Source organism: Stomoxys calcitrans, chromosome 2 (genome assembly GCF_963082655.1).
Source record: "Stomoxys calcitrans chromosome 2, idStoCalc2.1, whole genome shotgun sequence".
In the NCBI taxonomy this organism is placed as follows: Eukaryota; Metazoa; Arthropoda; class Insecta; order Diptera; family Muscidae; genus Stomoxys; species Stomoxys calcitrans.
Genome location: NC_081553.1, coordinates 81683373 through 81702721, shown reverse-complemented (window position 1 = coordinate 81702721; position 19349 = coordinate 81683373). Strand labels below are relative to the sequence as shown.

At 40.1% G+C, this 19349-nt stretch overlaps 2 protein-coding genes across 2 annotated transcripts; one reads left to right on the top strand and one right to left on the bottom strand.

The window, feature by feature from the left end:
- Positions 1 to 1911: 1911 nt before the first annotated feature.
- Positions 1912 to 3042, bottom strand: LOC131994702 (uncharacterized). Its single transcript, XM_059361516.1, has one exon. The coding sequence runs from the start codon at positions 3040 to 3042 to the stop codon at positions 1912 to 1914; it is 1131 nt and encodes a 376-aa protein (XP_059217499.1).
- A 5666-nt stretch (positions 3043 to 8708) lies between these two features.
- Positions 8709 to 16968, top strand: LOC131995112 (uncharacterized). The gene is made up of 2 exons (XM_059363072.1): positions 8709 to 8759; positions 15925 to 16968. Exons 1-2 carry the CDS (start codon positions 8737 to 8739, stop codon positions 16787 to 16789), a joined length of 888 nt encoding a protein of 295 aa, XP_059219055.1. The 5' UTR covers positions 8709 to 8736; the 3' UTR covers positions 16790 to 16968.
- The last annotated feature ends 2381 nt before the right edge of the window (positions 16969 to 19349 follow it).

Below are 19349 nucleotides of genomic sequence, written 5' to 3'. Positions count from 1 at the left end.
GGGAGTTATTTATTATATAATCTAGAAGTAAAAGTGGATCTGCTATACTTTTACCTTTTTTAAAACCAAATTGGTTATTGTTAAGTAGCTTATTAGAAGAGATAAACCACCATAGTCTATTGGCTACAATTTTGTCCAGTACTTTGGAGCAGCATATGTTTAGAGATATAGGCCGATAAGAAGAAACAGAAGTTTTGTCGCCTTTAGGTTTTAGTACTGGGATTATAAGACTGTTTTTATAGAACTGTGGGATTTGTGTGTTCAAGATGTCGTTGTATAATCGCACAATACGTTTCTTGGTATTTAAATCAAGATGTTTTAGCATTTTGTAATTGATTCTATCGATTCCAGGTGTCTTGCCCTTAAGCTTGTTAAGAGATATTGTGAATTCTAAAAAATCTATGTTAGTCTCTATAAGACTAGCATTTTTACTAGGAACTAAGTGTTTCGGGTTCTCTAAAAATTGGCTCTTTAACGATTGGAATAACGTCGGAAAATTAGAATCTTCTGAAAGCTGGGACCAGTATGAACAAAATCTATTTGCAATTCCCGTAGGATTTGAGATCATCCCATCATCGCCGGATATGTATGCAATAGGTGTTTTCGGCTTAACGCCGCAGAAACGTCTAATATTGGACCAAATCTGGCCCGTAGGATATGAATTGTTAATCACAGATGTAAATTTATCTATTGATTTCTGCTTGGAAAGTTTAAGTTCCCTCTTGTATACTGCATTAGCCCTACGATGTGCGACAAGGTTCTCGTCAGTAATATTTCTTCTGAATAAATTTAAAAAATGATTTCTCTCTCGCTTCAATTTATCTAATTTCTTGTTCCACCATGGAACAAAGGGTCTATACTTAGGGGTTTGATATTGCGGAATTGCTTCGTTAGAAGCCATCAAAATTATTTTTTGAATATTAGCAGCTTCTTTATTAATATTCTCACTACGTTGTCTTTCCAAGCAAAATTTCTCAGAAAGACTCTGAAAAAGGGGCCAGTTGGCCTTGCTTGTATTAAATAAAGGTTTGAGTCGAAACCCATTATCTGAAAACTTTTCCTGAAACAGCGTCGTCACTATAGGGAAGTGATCGCTACCATAGAGATCAGTCTCTATATGCCAGTTAGCATGAACTAATAGTGATGCTGAAATTAAAGTGAGATCTATATGGGTGAAAGTCTTGTGAGTAGAAAAATGAGTCGGCGAACCGTCATTTAATATAGCTAGATTTGATTGGGTAATAAACTTTGAAAGAATTTTGCCTCTTTTATTGGTCTTAGCAGATCCCCACTGGGGATGCCAACTATTCATATCTCCTGATATGAGCATGTCATGAGCAGAGAAAGAGAATAGATGTTCCAGGTCCTTGATCGTAAAGGTTTTTGACGGGTTAAGATATGTCGAGTATAAGTAGATATTTGATTTAGCGACAATTTTAACACATACTGTGTCCAAATGGTCATAACTTCCGATGTACTCATGTTGTATAGATTTATGGATTAGTATTGCAGAATTATTTGATGTATAGATACAAAAATTTATTGGTATTGGTATGCTATTTTTAGTTTTGAAGTGAGTTTCTTGAAGAGAAATAATATTGGGTGTGTGCTTCTTTATTAAAGTTAATAATTCATTATAGTTGTTGCAATAACCTTTAATATTCCATTGGAGTAACTTAAGTACCATGATATTAAATAAGAGAAAAAAAAAAATAAAGTGCAGCTGTTAGATAGAAGCAACGTATAAGAGTTTTTTCTAATTGGTATCCACGTTGAGTCGAGAGAAATCAAAACGGTAGCGATGACTCGAGATGAGACCAAAACAAGTCACCGATGACTTGAGTGGAAGCAAGACAAGTCAGACTCTCCCGAGTGACGTCAATCGACTCAACTGACTGTAGTGTTGTTCTTTTACTCGTCGGATAAGTTGTCACTCTCCGTTGAATTTTTGCACAATTTTTTTGGATTGTTGATAGCCGCACTTTTGCTCTTGAGCTCATTTCTTGTTCGTTTCGATATGTTCTTCGGCAGTATGTTGACAGTAGTTGGTTTGTCGCGAGCACTCACTAAAGGCTGCGGAGGTGCGGGGTCTGATGGTTTTGCCTGCTGTTGCTTCTTATTTTCACACATTGCGTAGTTTGTGTTGTTGTTGGAAGTAGTTGGGAGATCGTGATAGCTTACAGTGCTTCTTGTAACCTTGGAATAGACAGTGTCATTTGGATGACGTTGTTTGTATGTTGCGAGAGCAGTTTTGTGATCTACTTTGTCGAGTGTTTTAATGGCCTGTATCTCTTTGAATTTTAGAAAAACGGGGCATTTTTTACTGAGCACAGAGTGGGACTTATCATCTAATTTGTTCTCATCGCAGTTTATACATTTAGTGTTGTTTTGGCAGAGTTCATTTTCTTGTGTGTGAGCTATGTCACCACAGTTAATGCAAATTTTATTATTTTTACACCGTTTTGTTGGGTGTCCATAGTGGAAACACTGACGACACCTCATGGGCAAGGGAATATAAGGCCGCACGCACGTTTTCTCATATCCAATATTAATTTCATCAGGTAAATTGGGTAGAGAAAAAGTAATTATAATGAGACCAGTTTCGATGAGAGAGTCTTCATTTTTTTTTAGAATTTTTTGAACTTCGGTTACGTTTTGTTTTTTTAGTTCATTTAGAATTTCATTCTCAGGGATTCCACGTAGATCATTGCAGTAGATAACTCCCTTGGAATAGTTGAGAGAGTTATGTTCTTTCACTTCGACTTTTATTTCATTTGTGAGAGAAATGAGTTGGAACAATTTTGTGGCTTGAGTTGCAGTTTTTGTTTTAATTAGAATATCGCCACTTCTGAGTTTTTTGCACATTTCAATTTCTCCACATACACTATCAATGACTTTTTTAATTAAGAAAGGAGACACATTAATGAGAGTTTCTTCACTATCTCTTCTTGACATCATGAGGTATTTGGGACCAATAGTGTAATTTTTAAACAATTTCTTATTGTCAATTTCAAAATTGGGTTGTTTGGTATTAACACTCATTTTTTTGTTGTAAGTAGAGAGTTTTGGCTCTGCGGTTTTACAGACGTTCGTTCGTTTTCACAGTCAGAATACGACTGAGGAATACATTTTTAACTATTTACAAGTACGCAGAAATGTTCAAATTTAGAGTACTTCTCTCCAACTTAGCATAATCGGGCGCAGCTGAGCGGGCCAGGCTCAGCTAGTCTTATATATAAAATTCAATTTGTGTTTGTTTGTTTGTTCCGTATAGACTTAAAAACGGCTTAACCGATTACCTTGAAATTTTCACGGATTGTGTAGGTTGGTCTGGAAGGAAACAAAGGCTATATATTTTTTTGATATCGGGTGGGGGCGGACCTTCCCCTTACACCAAAAGTACTACCCAAAAATAAAAGTGGACCGATCGGGATAATATGGGATTCAAATGAAAGGTATTCAAGAGTATAGTACGAATTTCATAATAAAAGGGCGGTCCAAGTAGTATAGGGGGTCACGCCACCCCTTAAAAACGCCATTAGACCCATTATGCCTCTATGATACAAAGCTGAACCGAACTGGAAGGAAACATAGGCAATAAAATGTTTAGACATCGGGTGGAGGCGGATTCAATCATCCACCCCCGATGGGCACAAATGGGCACCAAATGAAAAGTTATGTTATGGAGACTAGAAACCGAATATCGCATTAAAATTTGAGTCCAAGTACCCAGCGGGCCCCCCAACCCCAAAACTCCTCTAAACCGATAACTTGAAGTTCATTCAGTATTAGGCAGTAGATTACAAATATGGCATAAAACATTAGATCCAAGTAAATGGAGTTCGCCCACCCCCAAGTACCCCTCAATGGGCATATTAGCCGACCATGGCTATATAGCACTCAAATGAAAGGTATTAGGGAGTACATTACGAATATGACATTAAAATTTGCGTTCAAGTCTAGGTAGCGCTTTTCCTCCTAAAGTTACGTCAAATGGGTTATTTAACCCATTATGACAATATGGGACTCATACGTATTTGAGATATGGGAAAGGTATTTGAGAGTAGAAAGCGAATTTGATATCCAATTTTGGAGCCAAGTGTTTTGGGGTTCGCCCTAAGCACCCCCTCAACTGAGCTTCGTTTCCGTTGGGAATAAAGGGCGAATTTGAAATCTATTTTCAGTGCAAAATACCGGTAGCCGCCCCAGCCCCAAAACACCCTTCAAACGGTTCATTTTTATCGGCCATGGGAATATGGGGCTCATATTAAAGGGATTTGGAAGTGAAGCACGAATTTGATATCCTTATTTGAGTCGAAATATCTGAGGTGCCATCCCTCCGAGGCCACCGTAGCGCAGAGGTTAGCATGTCCGCCTATGACGCTGAACGCCTGGGTTCGAATCCTGGCGAGACCATCAGAAATAATTTTCAGTGGTGGTGTTCCCCTCCTTATGCTGGCATCATTTGTGAGGTACTATGCCATGTAAAACTTCTCTCCAAAGAGGTATCGCACTGCGGCACGCCGTTCGGACTCGGCTATAAAAAGGAGGCACCTTATCATTGAGCTTAAACTTGAAACGGATTGCACTCATTGATATGTGAGAAGTTTGCCCCTGTTCCTTAATGAAATGTTCATGGGTAAAATTTGCATCCCTCCACTAATGAGAACTTTACCCTAGGAAGAACATTACCACCAGGAACCGAGAAGAGGCAAAATTCTCACACACCATTAGTGCTTTCCGATTCAAGTTTAAACTCAATGACAAGGAACCTTTTTTTATAGCCGAGTTCGAACGGCGTCCCGCAGTGCGACACCTCTTTGGGGAAAATTTTTTAAATGACCATGCATGGCATTGTACCTCGCAAATGTCGCCAACATTAAGAGGGGATAAACACCGCTTTGTCCTATGTTCTCGCCAGGATGCGAACGTGTTCTGCGTCATAGGCTACAATGGCACGAATTCGATATCCGCATTCAATATCTAAAAAGATATTAGAGAGTTAAAGAAGGCGCAGCGGAGCTGGCCCGGTTCACCTAGTTGTGACAATATAACACACTCACTTTAAAATTTTAGCGCAATTGGGTAATAAATTCTTATGGGGTAAAGACTCTTTTTCGGAAAATCGGTAATGTAGTTACAGCAAATATGGTCGAATTTTGCCTACTCAAGAACTAAACCTGTTTATAGAAAAAATACGAGTCTGTACCGAACTACAGCACATTATTTCAGTTTTTAAAGACAGTAGGGTGATTATAACTGTTGTACACATAAGCGGACGGGCAGACAGGCAGGCATACACCAGAATATCTCTAAATCGTATTAGAATTTTACGGTCAGGTTCCGAAATGGTTCGATGGTTTCTCTACTCATCTGAACACTTATGTCGAAGTTCTTCAAAATTGGCTCAGAGTGAAACATTACTTTCACACAATGATAGGTGTAAGGTATTGTATGTAATTAAAAAAAATTATTACAACTGTTTTAACGTGTTTGATGTGACAGCAGAAAATCTGCTGAAAATGGAACAGCAGTAGTTTTTTGCTAAAAAAGCAAAAACTTTTTGCGTTTCATTTCACCTTTAAATATTATTTAAATATATATATTTGAATATATTAAAATTGTATAGTATTTTTTATCGATTTTAAATCATATTAGACAAAATAACTATTTACACCATATTTATTCAGGCTTTAAATCAAAAAGCGTCCGCCCAAAATTGGAGTAATTTTATATTAAAATGAAGCAAGTATTACACTACCGAACTATCCACCCCTCGTTACTATTATTAGAAGATCCTCCTACAACGACTGCAACTCAACGCATCTTTGATACTTTGTTATTACAACTGAAAAGTTTTGACACCTTTTCGTTAGGTAATAGTTGCAAACTCTTGTTTATCCCATAGCTTTAGAGCCGTAAGCGAATGACAACACGGCAGCAACGACACAATAGCTCCTTAAAGTTCCTTCTTTGCTCTACCAAAACTAGGGGTCCTTTCGCAATACTAACATTGTTGTCATTTTGCAGCAACAAAATTGTTGTTGTCATTATTTTTATTATATTTATTATTGTTGTATTGTTGCGTTTAAGAGCTGCAGTTTGAGTTTCTGTTGCTGCTGCTGCTGTCGTCTTTGTCGTCGCTGCATGATTGTTAAAAGTTTGCACTTTCCAACGTTGTTTATGGTTAAGTGTAAGCAGAAAATAAAGCAGCGCCACAGATTTCATTGGAGTTTTACAGGACTAGCTGCAAAGGCCAAAGAAAAGACAACGAGAATGAGAAAGCGAATGAGACGACAACAGCATTAAAGCTAAAGTTTTTGTGAAAACACATTTGGTGTTATCGCCTTTTAAACGCTTGAATTGTAGCCATTATTGTAGGACTTTAGGCACAGTGGGAGTTTAACATAAAGAACAATCATTTTCGACAAAATTGTGGAAATCAAACTTGGAGGACATTTTCTATGAAAATGTGACTACTTTTTCTATAGGTTAAGTTTAAAAAAAAAACTGCGGATGTAAATACGCCCCATGCCACTATTGACGTGAACCTTAGCCAGATATCGGCTTGTTATGCGCTCTAAATACTAAATAGTAACCTCGAAAGAGAAAATAGAAGTCAGGAATTCCGTACTACTTACAAAATCCCTAATTGTTTTCCATAGCAAGTCCCTAAGTTGGTTTATGGCTAATATTATGTCCCCACCTAAGTGCCGATGTCTGTAAGCCGCGAAAACCGGACAATGACATAGGAAATGCTCTAACGTTTCATCATCTTCTCCACATGCCCTACACACGCTATCACCGATTTTGCAAAAGTGAGCTCGTTATCCTATGTGTCCTGTTATGATTGTGAATGCTATTCTGAACTCCTGCTTACTTCCTTTCAGCAATAGCCTCATCTTCTCACAATCTGGATTTCGCCATAAGATTTTCGTCGTCTTACTGTTAGGTTAGGCTGTTCCGGCGTTGGTCGACCACGCCTTTAACTCGGACTGCGTCGACACGAAAGGCTTAGGGTTAACCAAGTTTATTGATGACAGTTCTCTGGCTTTCACTGCCAAACTGCTCTTTCATTCCCCCTGACTCCGCTAGGACACGGCATCCAAACGATGCGGATTGTGCCATGCTCAAAGAAGGCGTTAATCTCCTTCTTACACCCCAAGACTGTTCGTGACCTAACCGTCCTGGTTGTTATTGCCCTGATGGTCAGTTTACTGTCGGTAATGATGTTCATACTCGACGTCCTCGCGTGACCAAAACACCACCTCATGCATTCCGTGATCGCCCGGATCTCTGCCTGCAGGATCGTATTATGGTCAGGCAGTCGAAACCAAATCCCAGTCCCTGGGTTCTCAATGAAGACACTTTGATCCATCTGTATAGCACGATCTCCATGTTGGCAATACCAGAGTTCCCTCAATGCAAGGCTCAAGTGTCAACTCAGGTACCCGATCGGAAACCCCTTCTAATTCATCTGGGTTTCCTATCGTCGCCTCGATTATATCGCGAAGGTATGATCTGCGCCTATCCTCTATCCATTCTCCCATTGCCTTAAGTCCACTAGCCTCAGTGCCTCACACTTAATCTGCATGTCAATGGGTCCGATATCTAGAATAGTCTCCAATGCCCTGGTGGACGTGGTTCGTTCGGCCTATGCCAAGACAACATGTTCTCTGAACCTGTTATATTATCTTTACATTTCACTTTTTATCCATCGCAGTCCAACAAACAACCAAGGCGTAAGTAAGTATTCGTCTTATTACGCTCTTGCAGAGCCACCGGACTACCCTCGAATTCAAGCCCCATTTCGAATATACGAACCGTCTACATAGTGCCCAACATTTATGACCCTTCTCGGTACGCTCTTGAATATGACATTTCCAATTCAGTTTCCTGTCCAAAATCAGACCTAAGTATTTAACCTTGTCAGATATGGAAATCGTTCTATTGGGGAAACCTGGTTCGTCAAATTGGCCCACCTTCGCCCGTTCCTATGAACAGCAGATTTCAGTCTTCTCTGGGTTAATATTGAGACCCCAGGGTCTGACCCAATCGTACGCTATCTACAAGACCCTTTCGGCACTTCTGCATAGCTGATTCGGATCGTTAAATTTTTGAGGTATTAAAGTACGTTATAGGTTATTAATGGTGGCCACCCATAGGTGGCGATAAAATGCCTCCCTATGACGTACCTTGTTTATGTCAGAATGTTAACGCCATCTGCATGTGAAATGGTGTTATCAACATTTTGACCCGTTTATCTATAAAATAGAAGTTAGCTGCAATTCTTGAAATGTCAAGAATCTTTTCCGAAACAAGCATATCCAAGGCTTTAAATAAGATTGGATGCGCAATTAACTTCTTCTTGTTATCCCAACCTTCGATGAACTAACTCTGTTCGTTTAGACTAAGCTCTATAAATCCGTCCACCAAAGCAGTTTTGTTATTTATTGGTAAGAAAACATAAAATCCAAATAAAAGTATATTTGCTATTTCTGCAAATTTATTCCAATTGTGTATGTTTCTATTTCTTTCCAAAACGGCAACGAGGAATTTGCGGTCATATTCTGTGCCTAAAATTCATCAACAATTCGTCTTTCAGAGGGCCTAACTACACCATCCTAGGATTAATTCCAACCTTCAATACAGTCCACCAGACCGAATTTGTTCATGGTCCTTCGAGCCGGATAAGGCAATCCCCGAAAGCGATTAATATTGAAGACCGTGATTCCAATGCCACCACTTCAAAGCTGCAGGTACGTTTGCATACAAGTTTTTGTAAAGTTCCAAATGTTAGGCAGTAAAATTATGAAATAGAACAAGTTGTTAATTAGCGTGCATTCGCTATAAGTTAGACACAGAAACCGATTTAAGGTTATGGATTCATTGCCATCAGATCGTACGTGGAAAACAACAACTAATATGAGTGAATAACCAGAGCATAGCCCGTCAATATTTCTACCGTCATTCCGAACTGTGTCCGTTGGGAAACAACATAAGACTATTTGTCGCAGGAATCTCCGTCATCATCTTATGCTTAGGTACAAGAATATTTCCATTGCGTTTCATTCCCATTGACTCCCACTCCAATCGCGAAACTGCAAGTTAAAGCGTACATGTGAAATTTATGCTAGAGAAGAATTTCATTTCTTTCCTACAATCATTTGCTTTTCGCATGTTCAAGTGATCAAATTTTGGCACAAGGCGCAGAATTGTTGAAGTGTTATTTCTAACTGTACGTTAAATCAATTTTTTTATGAGGAAGAAATATGACCGTGAAGGCTGGTGCCTGAAGTTTTATTGTATAGTGCATGTGCAGTAAGAAGGATCAATGATGTCACTAGTGGGATTATAGAGAAGACTACAAGAGGAGCCACGCCATAATTTTTAGTGATTGTTATCAGGTATGTTGTTCTTCAGTTCCAAATTTGATACAATATGATGAAAAGTGATATTTTTTTAAATGATATGCATGCATTTTGAATTCGTATTGAGATAAAGTGCTTGTAAACACTAATAAAGTGTATGAACTGGTTTCATCATAAAACTCAGACGAGAATATTTTCAGTGCGAATTTTCATTATTTTTTATTTGAAATCTTATATTAATCGAAGATAAAGTATCTTTGCTGTGAATTTTAACGCAGACGGACAAGTGTTTTCATTCGCCATTGATTTACTGTTTCAGAAATTCTACTGGTAACAACAAGTGTATACCCTCTAAAATAATTTCTATTCTGCGAGTTAGCCTTCTTTGACACTCATAGGCAAAGCATTACTTTTTTTGGCTGTGCTTCTGTCACCGCCTATTCTTTTGCTTAGTTACACATGAACGCATGCTACACATAAAAGCAACGTGCTTTACAAATTATATCTTTCCCCCTCGCCATTTCTGAATTTTGCCCTATTGTCATTTCAAGTTTTTTGTTGGGTGCTCTCTTTGATATTTCGCCCTGTTGAGAGTGATATTCTTAATGCTCTTCGCCTTAAGGCAATTTTGTTTCTATTTTTTTCGTACTCTCTCTTTGTATTTCGCTGAGAGTTATGTTATTCATTGCGCCTTAAGATTATGTTCCAGTTTTCGTTCACTCTCTTCAGTTCTGCTCCTACCAATGAGAGCGCATTTTATATTTCCACTTATTTTATAACAAGCATTACATTTTCCAGTCTGTTACATTCTTCTTGAGAATAGTTGAGAGTTTAACATTTTTGGACTGCGGGGAATTTACTTGCTATTAATGGTTTTAGTTCCGATTCCACTTGTTTCAACCTCTCTTCAGCTCACAGCAGTACCATTTTTTTTTTTTTTTGCTATTAATCCGCCTGGTCATCTGCATTCGAGAAGATACAATCTGTGGATTAGATTTATTTACGTTGCATCCATGGGATACATTTGTATATATTTTACATGGCATATTTATAACTGATGTTTTCATTAAGTTTATAAAGTTTTCGTTTACACTGCTATATAATTGATATTTTTCCAATTTTAATTTTAAGGAGAAAAGAGACAAATGAAGTAAATATATAAGTAAATATATACATACATATATTGATATTAATTTCTGCTTGAATTCCTCTCGCCTTTTATGTATCTCTGGTTTCTACGATCGACGATCAGATTGTGTTATTGGTTCTCCGACTGGCTTCATTATTTAATTTGATTGATACTTTATTTTCGAGACTACTCTCTTCCTACAATGACTTCCCTTTCCAATTTTATTTTGATTTCTGATGCGTTGATAGAGTTCAATGCAGATATTTGTGGCGAGACCCTATCCTCTTCAACAGTTCACTCTTTGGAGGTACACAAAGAGGAGTTAAGAAATCTATGGCTACGTGTTAGGCCAGTTTATGAGTCCAGTATGAGCGAGGTCTCAAGATCTGACGAAAATGCAAAGGTTGATATTGAGACGTTGAAAGCTCGATACCAGACTGCATACCAGACATATGTTTCCAGTATTTCTAGGATCTGCGAGCAGATTGAGCTCAAGAGGGCAATTTCGACAGCATCTTCCGCTCCAGTGGTGCAGAATTCCGACATAGGTCTCCATTCTAACGTTCATTTACCCCCTTGCGACATTGAGGCATTCTCCGGTGATTATTCCAGTTGGCCGTCATTTCGTGATTTATTCACCGCTCTTTATGTTCGGAATGCACGATTGTCTTCCGTGGAGAAGTTGTTTCACCTTAATAATAAGACTCGCGGTGAAGCACTGGAAATTGTTCGAAAGGCTCCACTTACGAATGAGGGGTTTGATGTCGCATGGGGGGCTTTACGAGCAAGATTTGAGAATAAGAGGCTGCTTATAAATACCCAGCTAAGGATTCTCTTTAGTCTTGAAAACGCTTCTGTCGAATCCAGTGATTCTATTAAGAGACTTCGAAGCGCCATTAATGGGGTTATATCTGCATTGAGGCTGTATGACGTTGATATTTCAAGTTGGGATCCTGTATTTGTGTATCATTGCAGCACGAGACTCTCAGAGACTACACTGTCACTGTGGGAACATTCGTTGCAGGATAAGAGGGAGATCCCCTCTTGGAATGAACTTGATTCATTTTTGACCAGCCGCTTTCAGACTTTAGAGACAGTATCCGATTTTAATAGGTCATTACCGTCCGCTAGTTCGAATGATAAGCCCAAGAATCAGGCCAAGAGTAACATTCCGAAACGTGTGGGCTCATATCAGAATAGTTTGGCTCCTCCAGTTTGCAAGCTTTGCCCAGATGAACGTCACACTATTCGATTGTGTCCACGCTTTATTTCTATGAATTATTCTGATCGATTGTCGTGTATAAAAAAGTACAAATTGTGCTTAAATTGCTTCTCGAAGGCTCATGGGGTTAGGGATTGCAAGAGTGCTTATAACTGTGGTGAGTGTCAGAGAAGACACAACACTCTTCTTCATAGAGATGTGCCTGAGCCGGTCCAAAATGCCCCTCCAGCCGAGGATCCCACCGTGGGGGACAATACATTGCAGGTTCAGTCTTGTGCCGCGACTCGCATTAACATGGTTCTCTTGGGAACGGTGGTAGTTAATATTGTCTATAATGACGAGATTTTCCCTGCACGGGCCTTGATAGATTCGGGTTCCGAGGCATCCTTCATCTCTGAGAAACTTTTTAATCAATTACGGTTACCCTCTAAATTCGCTTCCACCAAGATATTTGGTTTGAATGGGACTACTTCGGCTCAATCCAAAAGAATGTGTTCGTTGACCATCGGATCTCGATTTGATGCCGAGGTAGTCATTGAGGCAACGGCCATAGTTATTCCACATCTCACATCGGCTTTGCCCACTTTTGGTGTTGAACGGGGAATATTTTCATCACTTCCCGATTTGCGACTTGCTGACCCGGAGTTTTACAAGACCTCACATATAGATATGTTACTGGGTGCTGACTTGATTCCGTTTATCATGCTGGGTGGAGTTCGGCGTAACGTATGCGATTCACTTATAGCTCAGGAGACGGTGTTCGGATGGATTTTGACTGGCCCGGTCAAGTTGTCTCCGATTAGCTCCTTTAACGCCCGTGTCTCCTTTTTCAATGGGGCTTCCTTGGATAGGCAGATATCTAGGTTTTGGGAGGTGGAAGACCTTCCCAGACATAGAGAGATGAGTCCAGACGATTTCATATGCGAAGAGAATTACAAGAATACGACTAGAAGGGACTCCTCCGGACGTTATATTGTATCTCTTCCATTCAGAGAGGGGTTCCCCCACTCCCTTGGCTTGGGACACTCCCGAAAGTTGGCGGTAGCCCAGTTTCTTCGGAGTGAGAAGCGTCTTCTTGGAACGCCCGATGTTAAGGCTCAGTATGACGCTGTTGTTAATGAGTATCTTGAGCTGGGACATATGAGGGAGGTATGCCAGGATCCGGAATTAGGTTATTACCTTCCTCACCACGCGGTGTTTCGTCCAGAGAGTTCGTCTACGAAGATCCGAGTAGTGTTTAACGCTTCAAGCCCGACTAGCAATGGACGAAGCTTGAATGACGTTTTGCTCAGTGGGCCATCCTTGCAGCTCGATTTGACCCTGTTACTCCTACAGTGGCGTTTCTTCCGCTATGTTTTTAACTGTGACATCGAAAAGATGTACCGCCAAATTCTGGTGGATAATGAACACACACGCTTTCATAGGATTGTCTTTCGTGACTCGCCCTTGAATGCCATTAGAGAATACGAATTGAAGACAGTCACGTTTGGGGTCAATTGTGCTCCATATCTTGCGATACGCACGCTCCTGCAATTGGCTGAAGATGTGGGTGAGATCTATCCTATAGCCAGCCACATTTTGAGGACATGCATGTATGTCGATGACGTTTTGGCTGGCGCTCACGATATTGAGGAGGCTATGGAGGCTCAACGTCAACTGATAGGGGCACTTGAATCCGCAAAATTCTCCCTAAGAAAATGGACTTCGAATTCCGCTACCTTCCTACGAAACATTCCGAAGGAGCATCTTTTGAACGGAGACTTTCTTCAACTCGAGGATAGAAGCACTGCGAAGACTTTGGGAGTGCGCTGGAATGCCAAGTCCGATTCTTTTTATTTTTCCGTTGAGAGATTGAGTATTCCTTCCCATCCCACTAAACGGCAGGTCCTTTCGGAAATATCGAAGCTTTTCGACCCTGCGGGGTGGTTGTGTCCTTTTATTGTTTTGGCCAAGTTACTAATGCGGGACATTTGGGTTTCAGGAATTGACTGGGACGATAAGTTGTCCCCTTCACTTCTCGCGAAATGGCAGGACTTTTCCAATAATTATCCAAGTATAGAGCAGATTGTGATTCCACGTTGGATAGACTATTCTCCGGAGTTTGATGTCCAAATTCATGGGTTTTCCGACGCTTCCGAGAAAGCGTATGCCGCTGTGGTTTACATTCGTGTTGAATCACCATCCGGTGTGGTAACGACACATCTTCTGACGGCAAAATCTCGTGTATCTCCTCTCAAGACATTGTCGATTCCTAGATTGGAGCTTTGTGGGGCCGTTCTACTCGCTGAGACAATTTCTTCACTTGCAGGTCATATTCCAATTCAAGACTTTAAAGTCTTCTGCTGGACTGATTCGATGATAGTCCTTGCCTGGCTCAAGAAGCCGGCATTTCATTGGAAGACTTTTATTGCCAACCGAGTTTCGAAAATTTCTGAGCTTGTAAGTGTAGAGTATTGGTCTCATGTTGAATCCGGACAAAACCCAGCGGATATCGCCTCCCGCGGTTCAATCCCTTTGGATCTAATTCCCTCAGATTTATGGTGGTTTGGGCCTCCATGGTTAGTGACCTCGGCTAGTCTGTGGCCTCTTGAGTCTACTTTTTCCATAGACGAAGACATGCTGGAGGCAAAGGCTGTCGCATGTAACTTTTCTTATTTTCAAGACTACGATGACTTATTAGCGAGATTTTCTTCATTTCATCGAGCTTTGAGAGTATTTACTTATGTATTTCGTTTTATATGCCGTACCAGGAGACAGACAACCTTTCAATCCGAACAGCTGGCTTTAGATTCTCGTGAGGTTAAACTTACACAAAACAAACTTATTTTGCTTTCTCAAAAGCTGGTATATCCGGAGGAATACAGATGCTTATCAAGAAAGGAAGTCATTAAAACGTCCAGTTCTCTATCCAACCTCAATCCATTTTTGGACACAAATGGCGTTTTAAGAGTTTGTGGTCGTCTTTCAAATTCGGGGAGTCTTTCTTATAACGAAAGATATCCTATCATCCTCCCATATAGTTGCACATTCTCTCGGTTATTACTGAAGTTTATTCATACCATTACTTTACACGGGCCGAATAGTTTAATGCTTCGTACGCTAAGGCTTTGTTTTTGGGTTCCTAGAGCAAAGAACCTCATTAAGACAGTAATTCATCAGTGCAAGATTTGCGCGATTTCCAAACAAAAATTGCAGGAGCAGTTAATGGCCGCACTTCCTCCTGAAAGGACAACCTTTTCACGTCCATTCACTTATACGGGCCTCGATTTCGCGGGACCGTTTGATATTAAGACTTATACTTGCAGATCCTGCATAATAACAAAAGGTTATGTTTGTGTGTTCGTGTGCTTCTCCACACGAGCTATTCATTTAGAAGCCACGAGCACTCTGTCCACCCCTGCCTTTTTGGCAAGTTTCCATAGATTCGTATCTCGTCGAGGTTGTCCACGATCACTATACTCTGACAACGGCAAAACATTTATTGGTGCCTCTAGAGAGTTAGCGAGGAATTTTCTGCAAGAGTCCCGAAGGTCTATATTATACCAATTTGCTCACCAGGAAATCGTTTGGCATTTTATTCCTCCCGGATCCCCACATATGGGTGGATTATGGGAAGCGGGAGTTAAGAGCTTCAAAGCCCATTTCCGAAAAATGGCTGGAAGTCACAAATATACTTACGAGGAGTTTTCCACTATTTTATCCAGAATAGAGGCTTGTTTGAATTCAAGACCCATTTCGCCAATGTCTGAAGATCCGAATGACCTATTGGCTCTCACTCCTGGTCATTTTTTAGTTGGAGGACCAATCCTATCCATTGCTGAAAACTCTGAATCCGAAACCAACTTATCCATTTTAAACCGTTGGCGTCGAGTAAAGGCAATTTCCCAGCAATTCAGCACTCGTTGGAAACATGAGTACTTAAAAGAGCTCCACAAAAGACAAAAATGGCAAAACCCCCAAAAGAATATTGACGTAGGTGCTCTGGTTGTTATTAGGGACGAAGCTCTGGCTCCTACCGAATGGAGATTAGGACGAGTCTCAAAGATTTACAAAGGCAAAGATGGTTTAGTCCGGGTGGCAGATGTTATCACTCAAAGGGGTACTATTACGCGGCCTTTGGTAAAACTTGTTCTACTTCCTTAATTACCCTATATTTTACATTCATGACCTTTCGCGTATCACATCATGTATTCATATTTCAGAATGCCGTCTACGAAAAAAAGATTAACAGAACCCACAAAAGATCGAATAATTGATAATAATTTTTTATGTCGCGTATGTAAAGGAAAGCATGCTCTTCGAGACTGTCGCAATTTTTTAAGTAAACCGGTTGATGGGCGAATGCGTTTGGTTTTACTTCACGGTTACTGTCCCAATTGTTTGGCCCATAAGCATTCTGCAGGCTCTTGTTTTACCAAAAAGGGCTGCAAAACCTGCGGAAGTAATCATCATACATTACTTCATATAAACGGTGAGCAAAGATCTCCGAAAGCCAGTAAGATTAAAGGAAGATCTGCTAATAAGAAAAATGATACCAGCAAGTCAGTCATTCCAAAGTCAGTTTCCATAACTTCAATAACGACACCAAATGGGGTTGCACTTTTCCCAACGACTGTGGTTACTGTTCAAGCCGAAGCAAACCAGACCCACGTAAGAGCTGTACTGGACACCTGTAGCTCCGTAAGCAAAATTTCTATGTCATTGGTAGAGGAATTGAAACTACCCACTATAAAATTTGGAAATGACACTATCTGTTCGGTTGTTATTCGATCTCGAAAATCTCCTTACGTTACTATTGAGGCAACCATGGAAGTCAACAATCGGATGTCTTTGAAGATCCCAGCCAGAGAAGTGAATTCTGCGATTAGGACTAGGCTGAATAACATTGTATTGGCAGACCCAAATTTTTTTAAGCCTAGCTCAGTGGCTATTGTCTTTGGGGCAGATTTATATTCAAAAATTGTTTTACCTGGATTGATTCCAAGCCATGATGGCTTACCAGTAGCAATGAACACTATCTTCGGGTGGGTTTTATCTGGGTCGTGCAATACCTCTGATGCATCATAATTTTTGTCTTTCTGTTACGAAATCGGCAAAGCCAATTTACACAATCTTGCTCCAAACCGAAATAAGATAGTTTCTCGATTTTTTAGAATCTTAAGACTTTATCACTACAATTTGGAACTAATTGTATGCAAACGTATCACATATTTTATAATTTGAATTAAATAGAATAAGAATTGTACTACATATGAATTTCTTAGATTAACTTTAAAATGAATTCCTTAAAAAAAAAAAAAAAAAAATTTTGCAATCCTTGCAAAGTGGGCCGGAAATGTTTATGTCAGAATGTTAACGCCATCTGCATGTGAAATGGTGTTATCAACATTTTGACCCGTTTATCTATAAAATAGAAGTTAGCTGCAATTCTTGAAATGTCAAGAATCTTTTCCGAAACAAGCATATCCAAGGCTTTAAATAAGATTGGATGCGCAATTAACTTCTTCTTGTTATCCCAACCTTCGATGAACTAACTCTGTTCGTTTAGACTAAGCTCTATAAATCCGTCCACCAAAGCAGTTTTGTTATTTATTGGTAAGAAAACATAAAATCCAAATAAAAGTATATTTGCTATTTCTGCAAATTTATTCCAATTGTGTATGTTTCTATTTCTTTCCAAAACGGCAACGAGGAATTTGCGGTCATATTCTGTGCCTAAAATTCATCAACAATTCGTCTTTCAGAGGGCCTAACTACACCATCCTAGGATTAATTCCAACCTTCAATACAGTCCACCAGACCGAATTTGTTCATACCTTGTGCCACTTTCTTCCTTATTTTGTCATGGGACCCACAATTTATCCACCTGTTCCTTAGCATATAGTTATCTATTCTCTCAGGACCCGGTCCACCCGGTACTGGTCTAAGGATTGGATCAATGTGTTAGTCCGCACATTGTTAAAAACCCCCTCTATGTCAATGCATACCACCAATGTGTACCCCTTGGAATCGAAGGACTCTCCTATTTTATGCACAAACTCGTGCAGACAGTCTTCAACGACGCATGACATAGGCATGCTTTTTGTATTTGAGCAGTTCACTGGATGGCCTACTCTTTATCATGGTATCCACAATACGTTTCATGGTTTTGATTAGAAAGGACGTAAGGCTTATGGGTCTGTAGGCCTTTTTTGTCGCATAACTTGCCTTGTCTGACTTGGGTATAAATACCACCCTTGCCTCCTGCCAGGCTTTCGGCGAATATGTGTTAGGAATGCTGTGAAAATAGTGGCCAGATGGGGCGCCTGATAGTCAGCCTCTTTCTGTAGTAACGCCGGAAATATTCTACGGTTCGGGTGACTTAAATGATTTGAAGCTCCTCAAGGCTTCTTACCATGAATTTTGTAATGATAAGCCTAATTATTCCAAGATTCCGGTGTCTTCGTATGTCCCGTCATATCCTGTGAAAAATGGGTTTTCATGGAAAGCCTCATCACGTCCTCCGTCATCCCCGCTCTCACTCCCATGTCGTCTACTAACGTTTCAGTTTGGACATGGATTTTCGAGAGAAACTTTTTCATCTTGGCGGCGTCATTAAGGCTATCGACCTGTTGGCAGAAAAGCTTCTAGGAGGCACGTTTTGCCGCTCTGATAATTTTATTGTATTCCTTGAGCCGTTTACGATCTACTCTGTTGTAAAGTCTGCGGGCCTCTTTGCCAATATTGCGAATCTCCCCGAATTTCTTTTCTCGAAGAGGGCAACTATCTTCGAAATATCCTCCTATCCCCCTGTTGACATTTTCGTCAATATCTTCAATGCTTGGACAATCTAAATTATCTTTCCCAAGTGTTCTTTTGAATAGTCTTCTGAATTTTGACCAGTTGGTTTACAAATTATTACGAAAGCACATCGGATTCGGCATTGGTCGTTCTTTTCTAAACCCGATTAAGCGATGGTCTTAGAAAAATGCTCCTTGGAGACCCTCCAATGCGGAACCTCATCGATCAGATTTTCCGAACATATTGCCCTAATGCTGGCAACATTTGTGAGGTACTATGTCTTGTAAACATGTAAAACTTTTCTCCAAAAGAGGTGTCGCACTGCGGCACGCCGTTCGGACTCGGTTTTAAAAAGGGGGCCCCTTATCTTTGAGCTTAAACTTGAATTGGACTGCACTAATTGATATGTGAGAAGTTTGCTCCTGTTCCTTAGTGGAATAATCATGGGCAAAATTTGCATTTGCATTGTCACATCTAAAACCTCCTCCCCAATCCTATTAACAAAAGTAACGGTGTTGCCAATATTAAGTGTAATTAGGCCGTTAGTATTCAAGAATTCTGCCAGGGCTTGACCCGATTATTTATGTTGATACTATCCCACGAAATGTGGTGAAAGTTCGCATCGCACCCTATTTGTAACTCTTTTCCTGTATGTTTTGCTTCAAGGGCTGATGAGGAAACCTTTGTAGTTCTGTCGTTGATGGCAGTGTCAGAGAGTAGAAAGGCAGTTATAGTCATGCAATATATGCTCCACCGTCTCCCTGTCTCATCACTGTTGCATCCGTCGTTGACAACTCGAGAGAAAATATATAATTCAAATTTTTATGACAAATAACGCAGGTCTTCG

Bases quoted from the DNA above. Each gene is read 5' to 3' on its own strand.
- LOC131994702 (XM_059361516.1), bottom strand. From the start codon at position 3,042: ATGAGTGTTAATACCAAACAACCCAATTTTGAAATTGACAATAAGAAA.
- LOC131995112 (XM_059363072.1), top strand. From the start codon at position 8,737: ATGCCACCACTTCAAAGCTGCAG. The intron at 8,760-15,924 runs GTACGTTTGCAT...TTCATATTTCAG, and splicing joins CCACCACTTCAAAGCTGCAG to AATGCCGTCTACGAAAAAAA.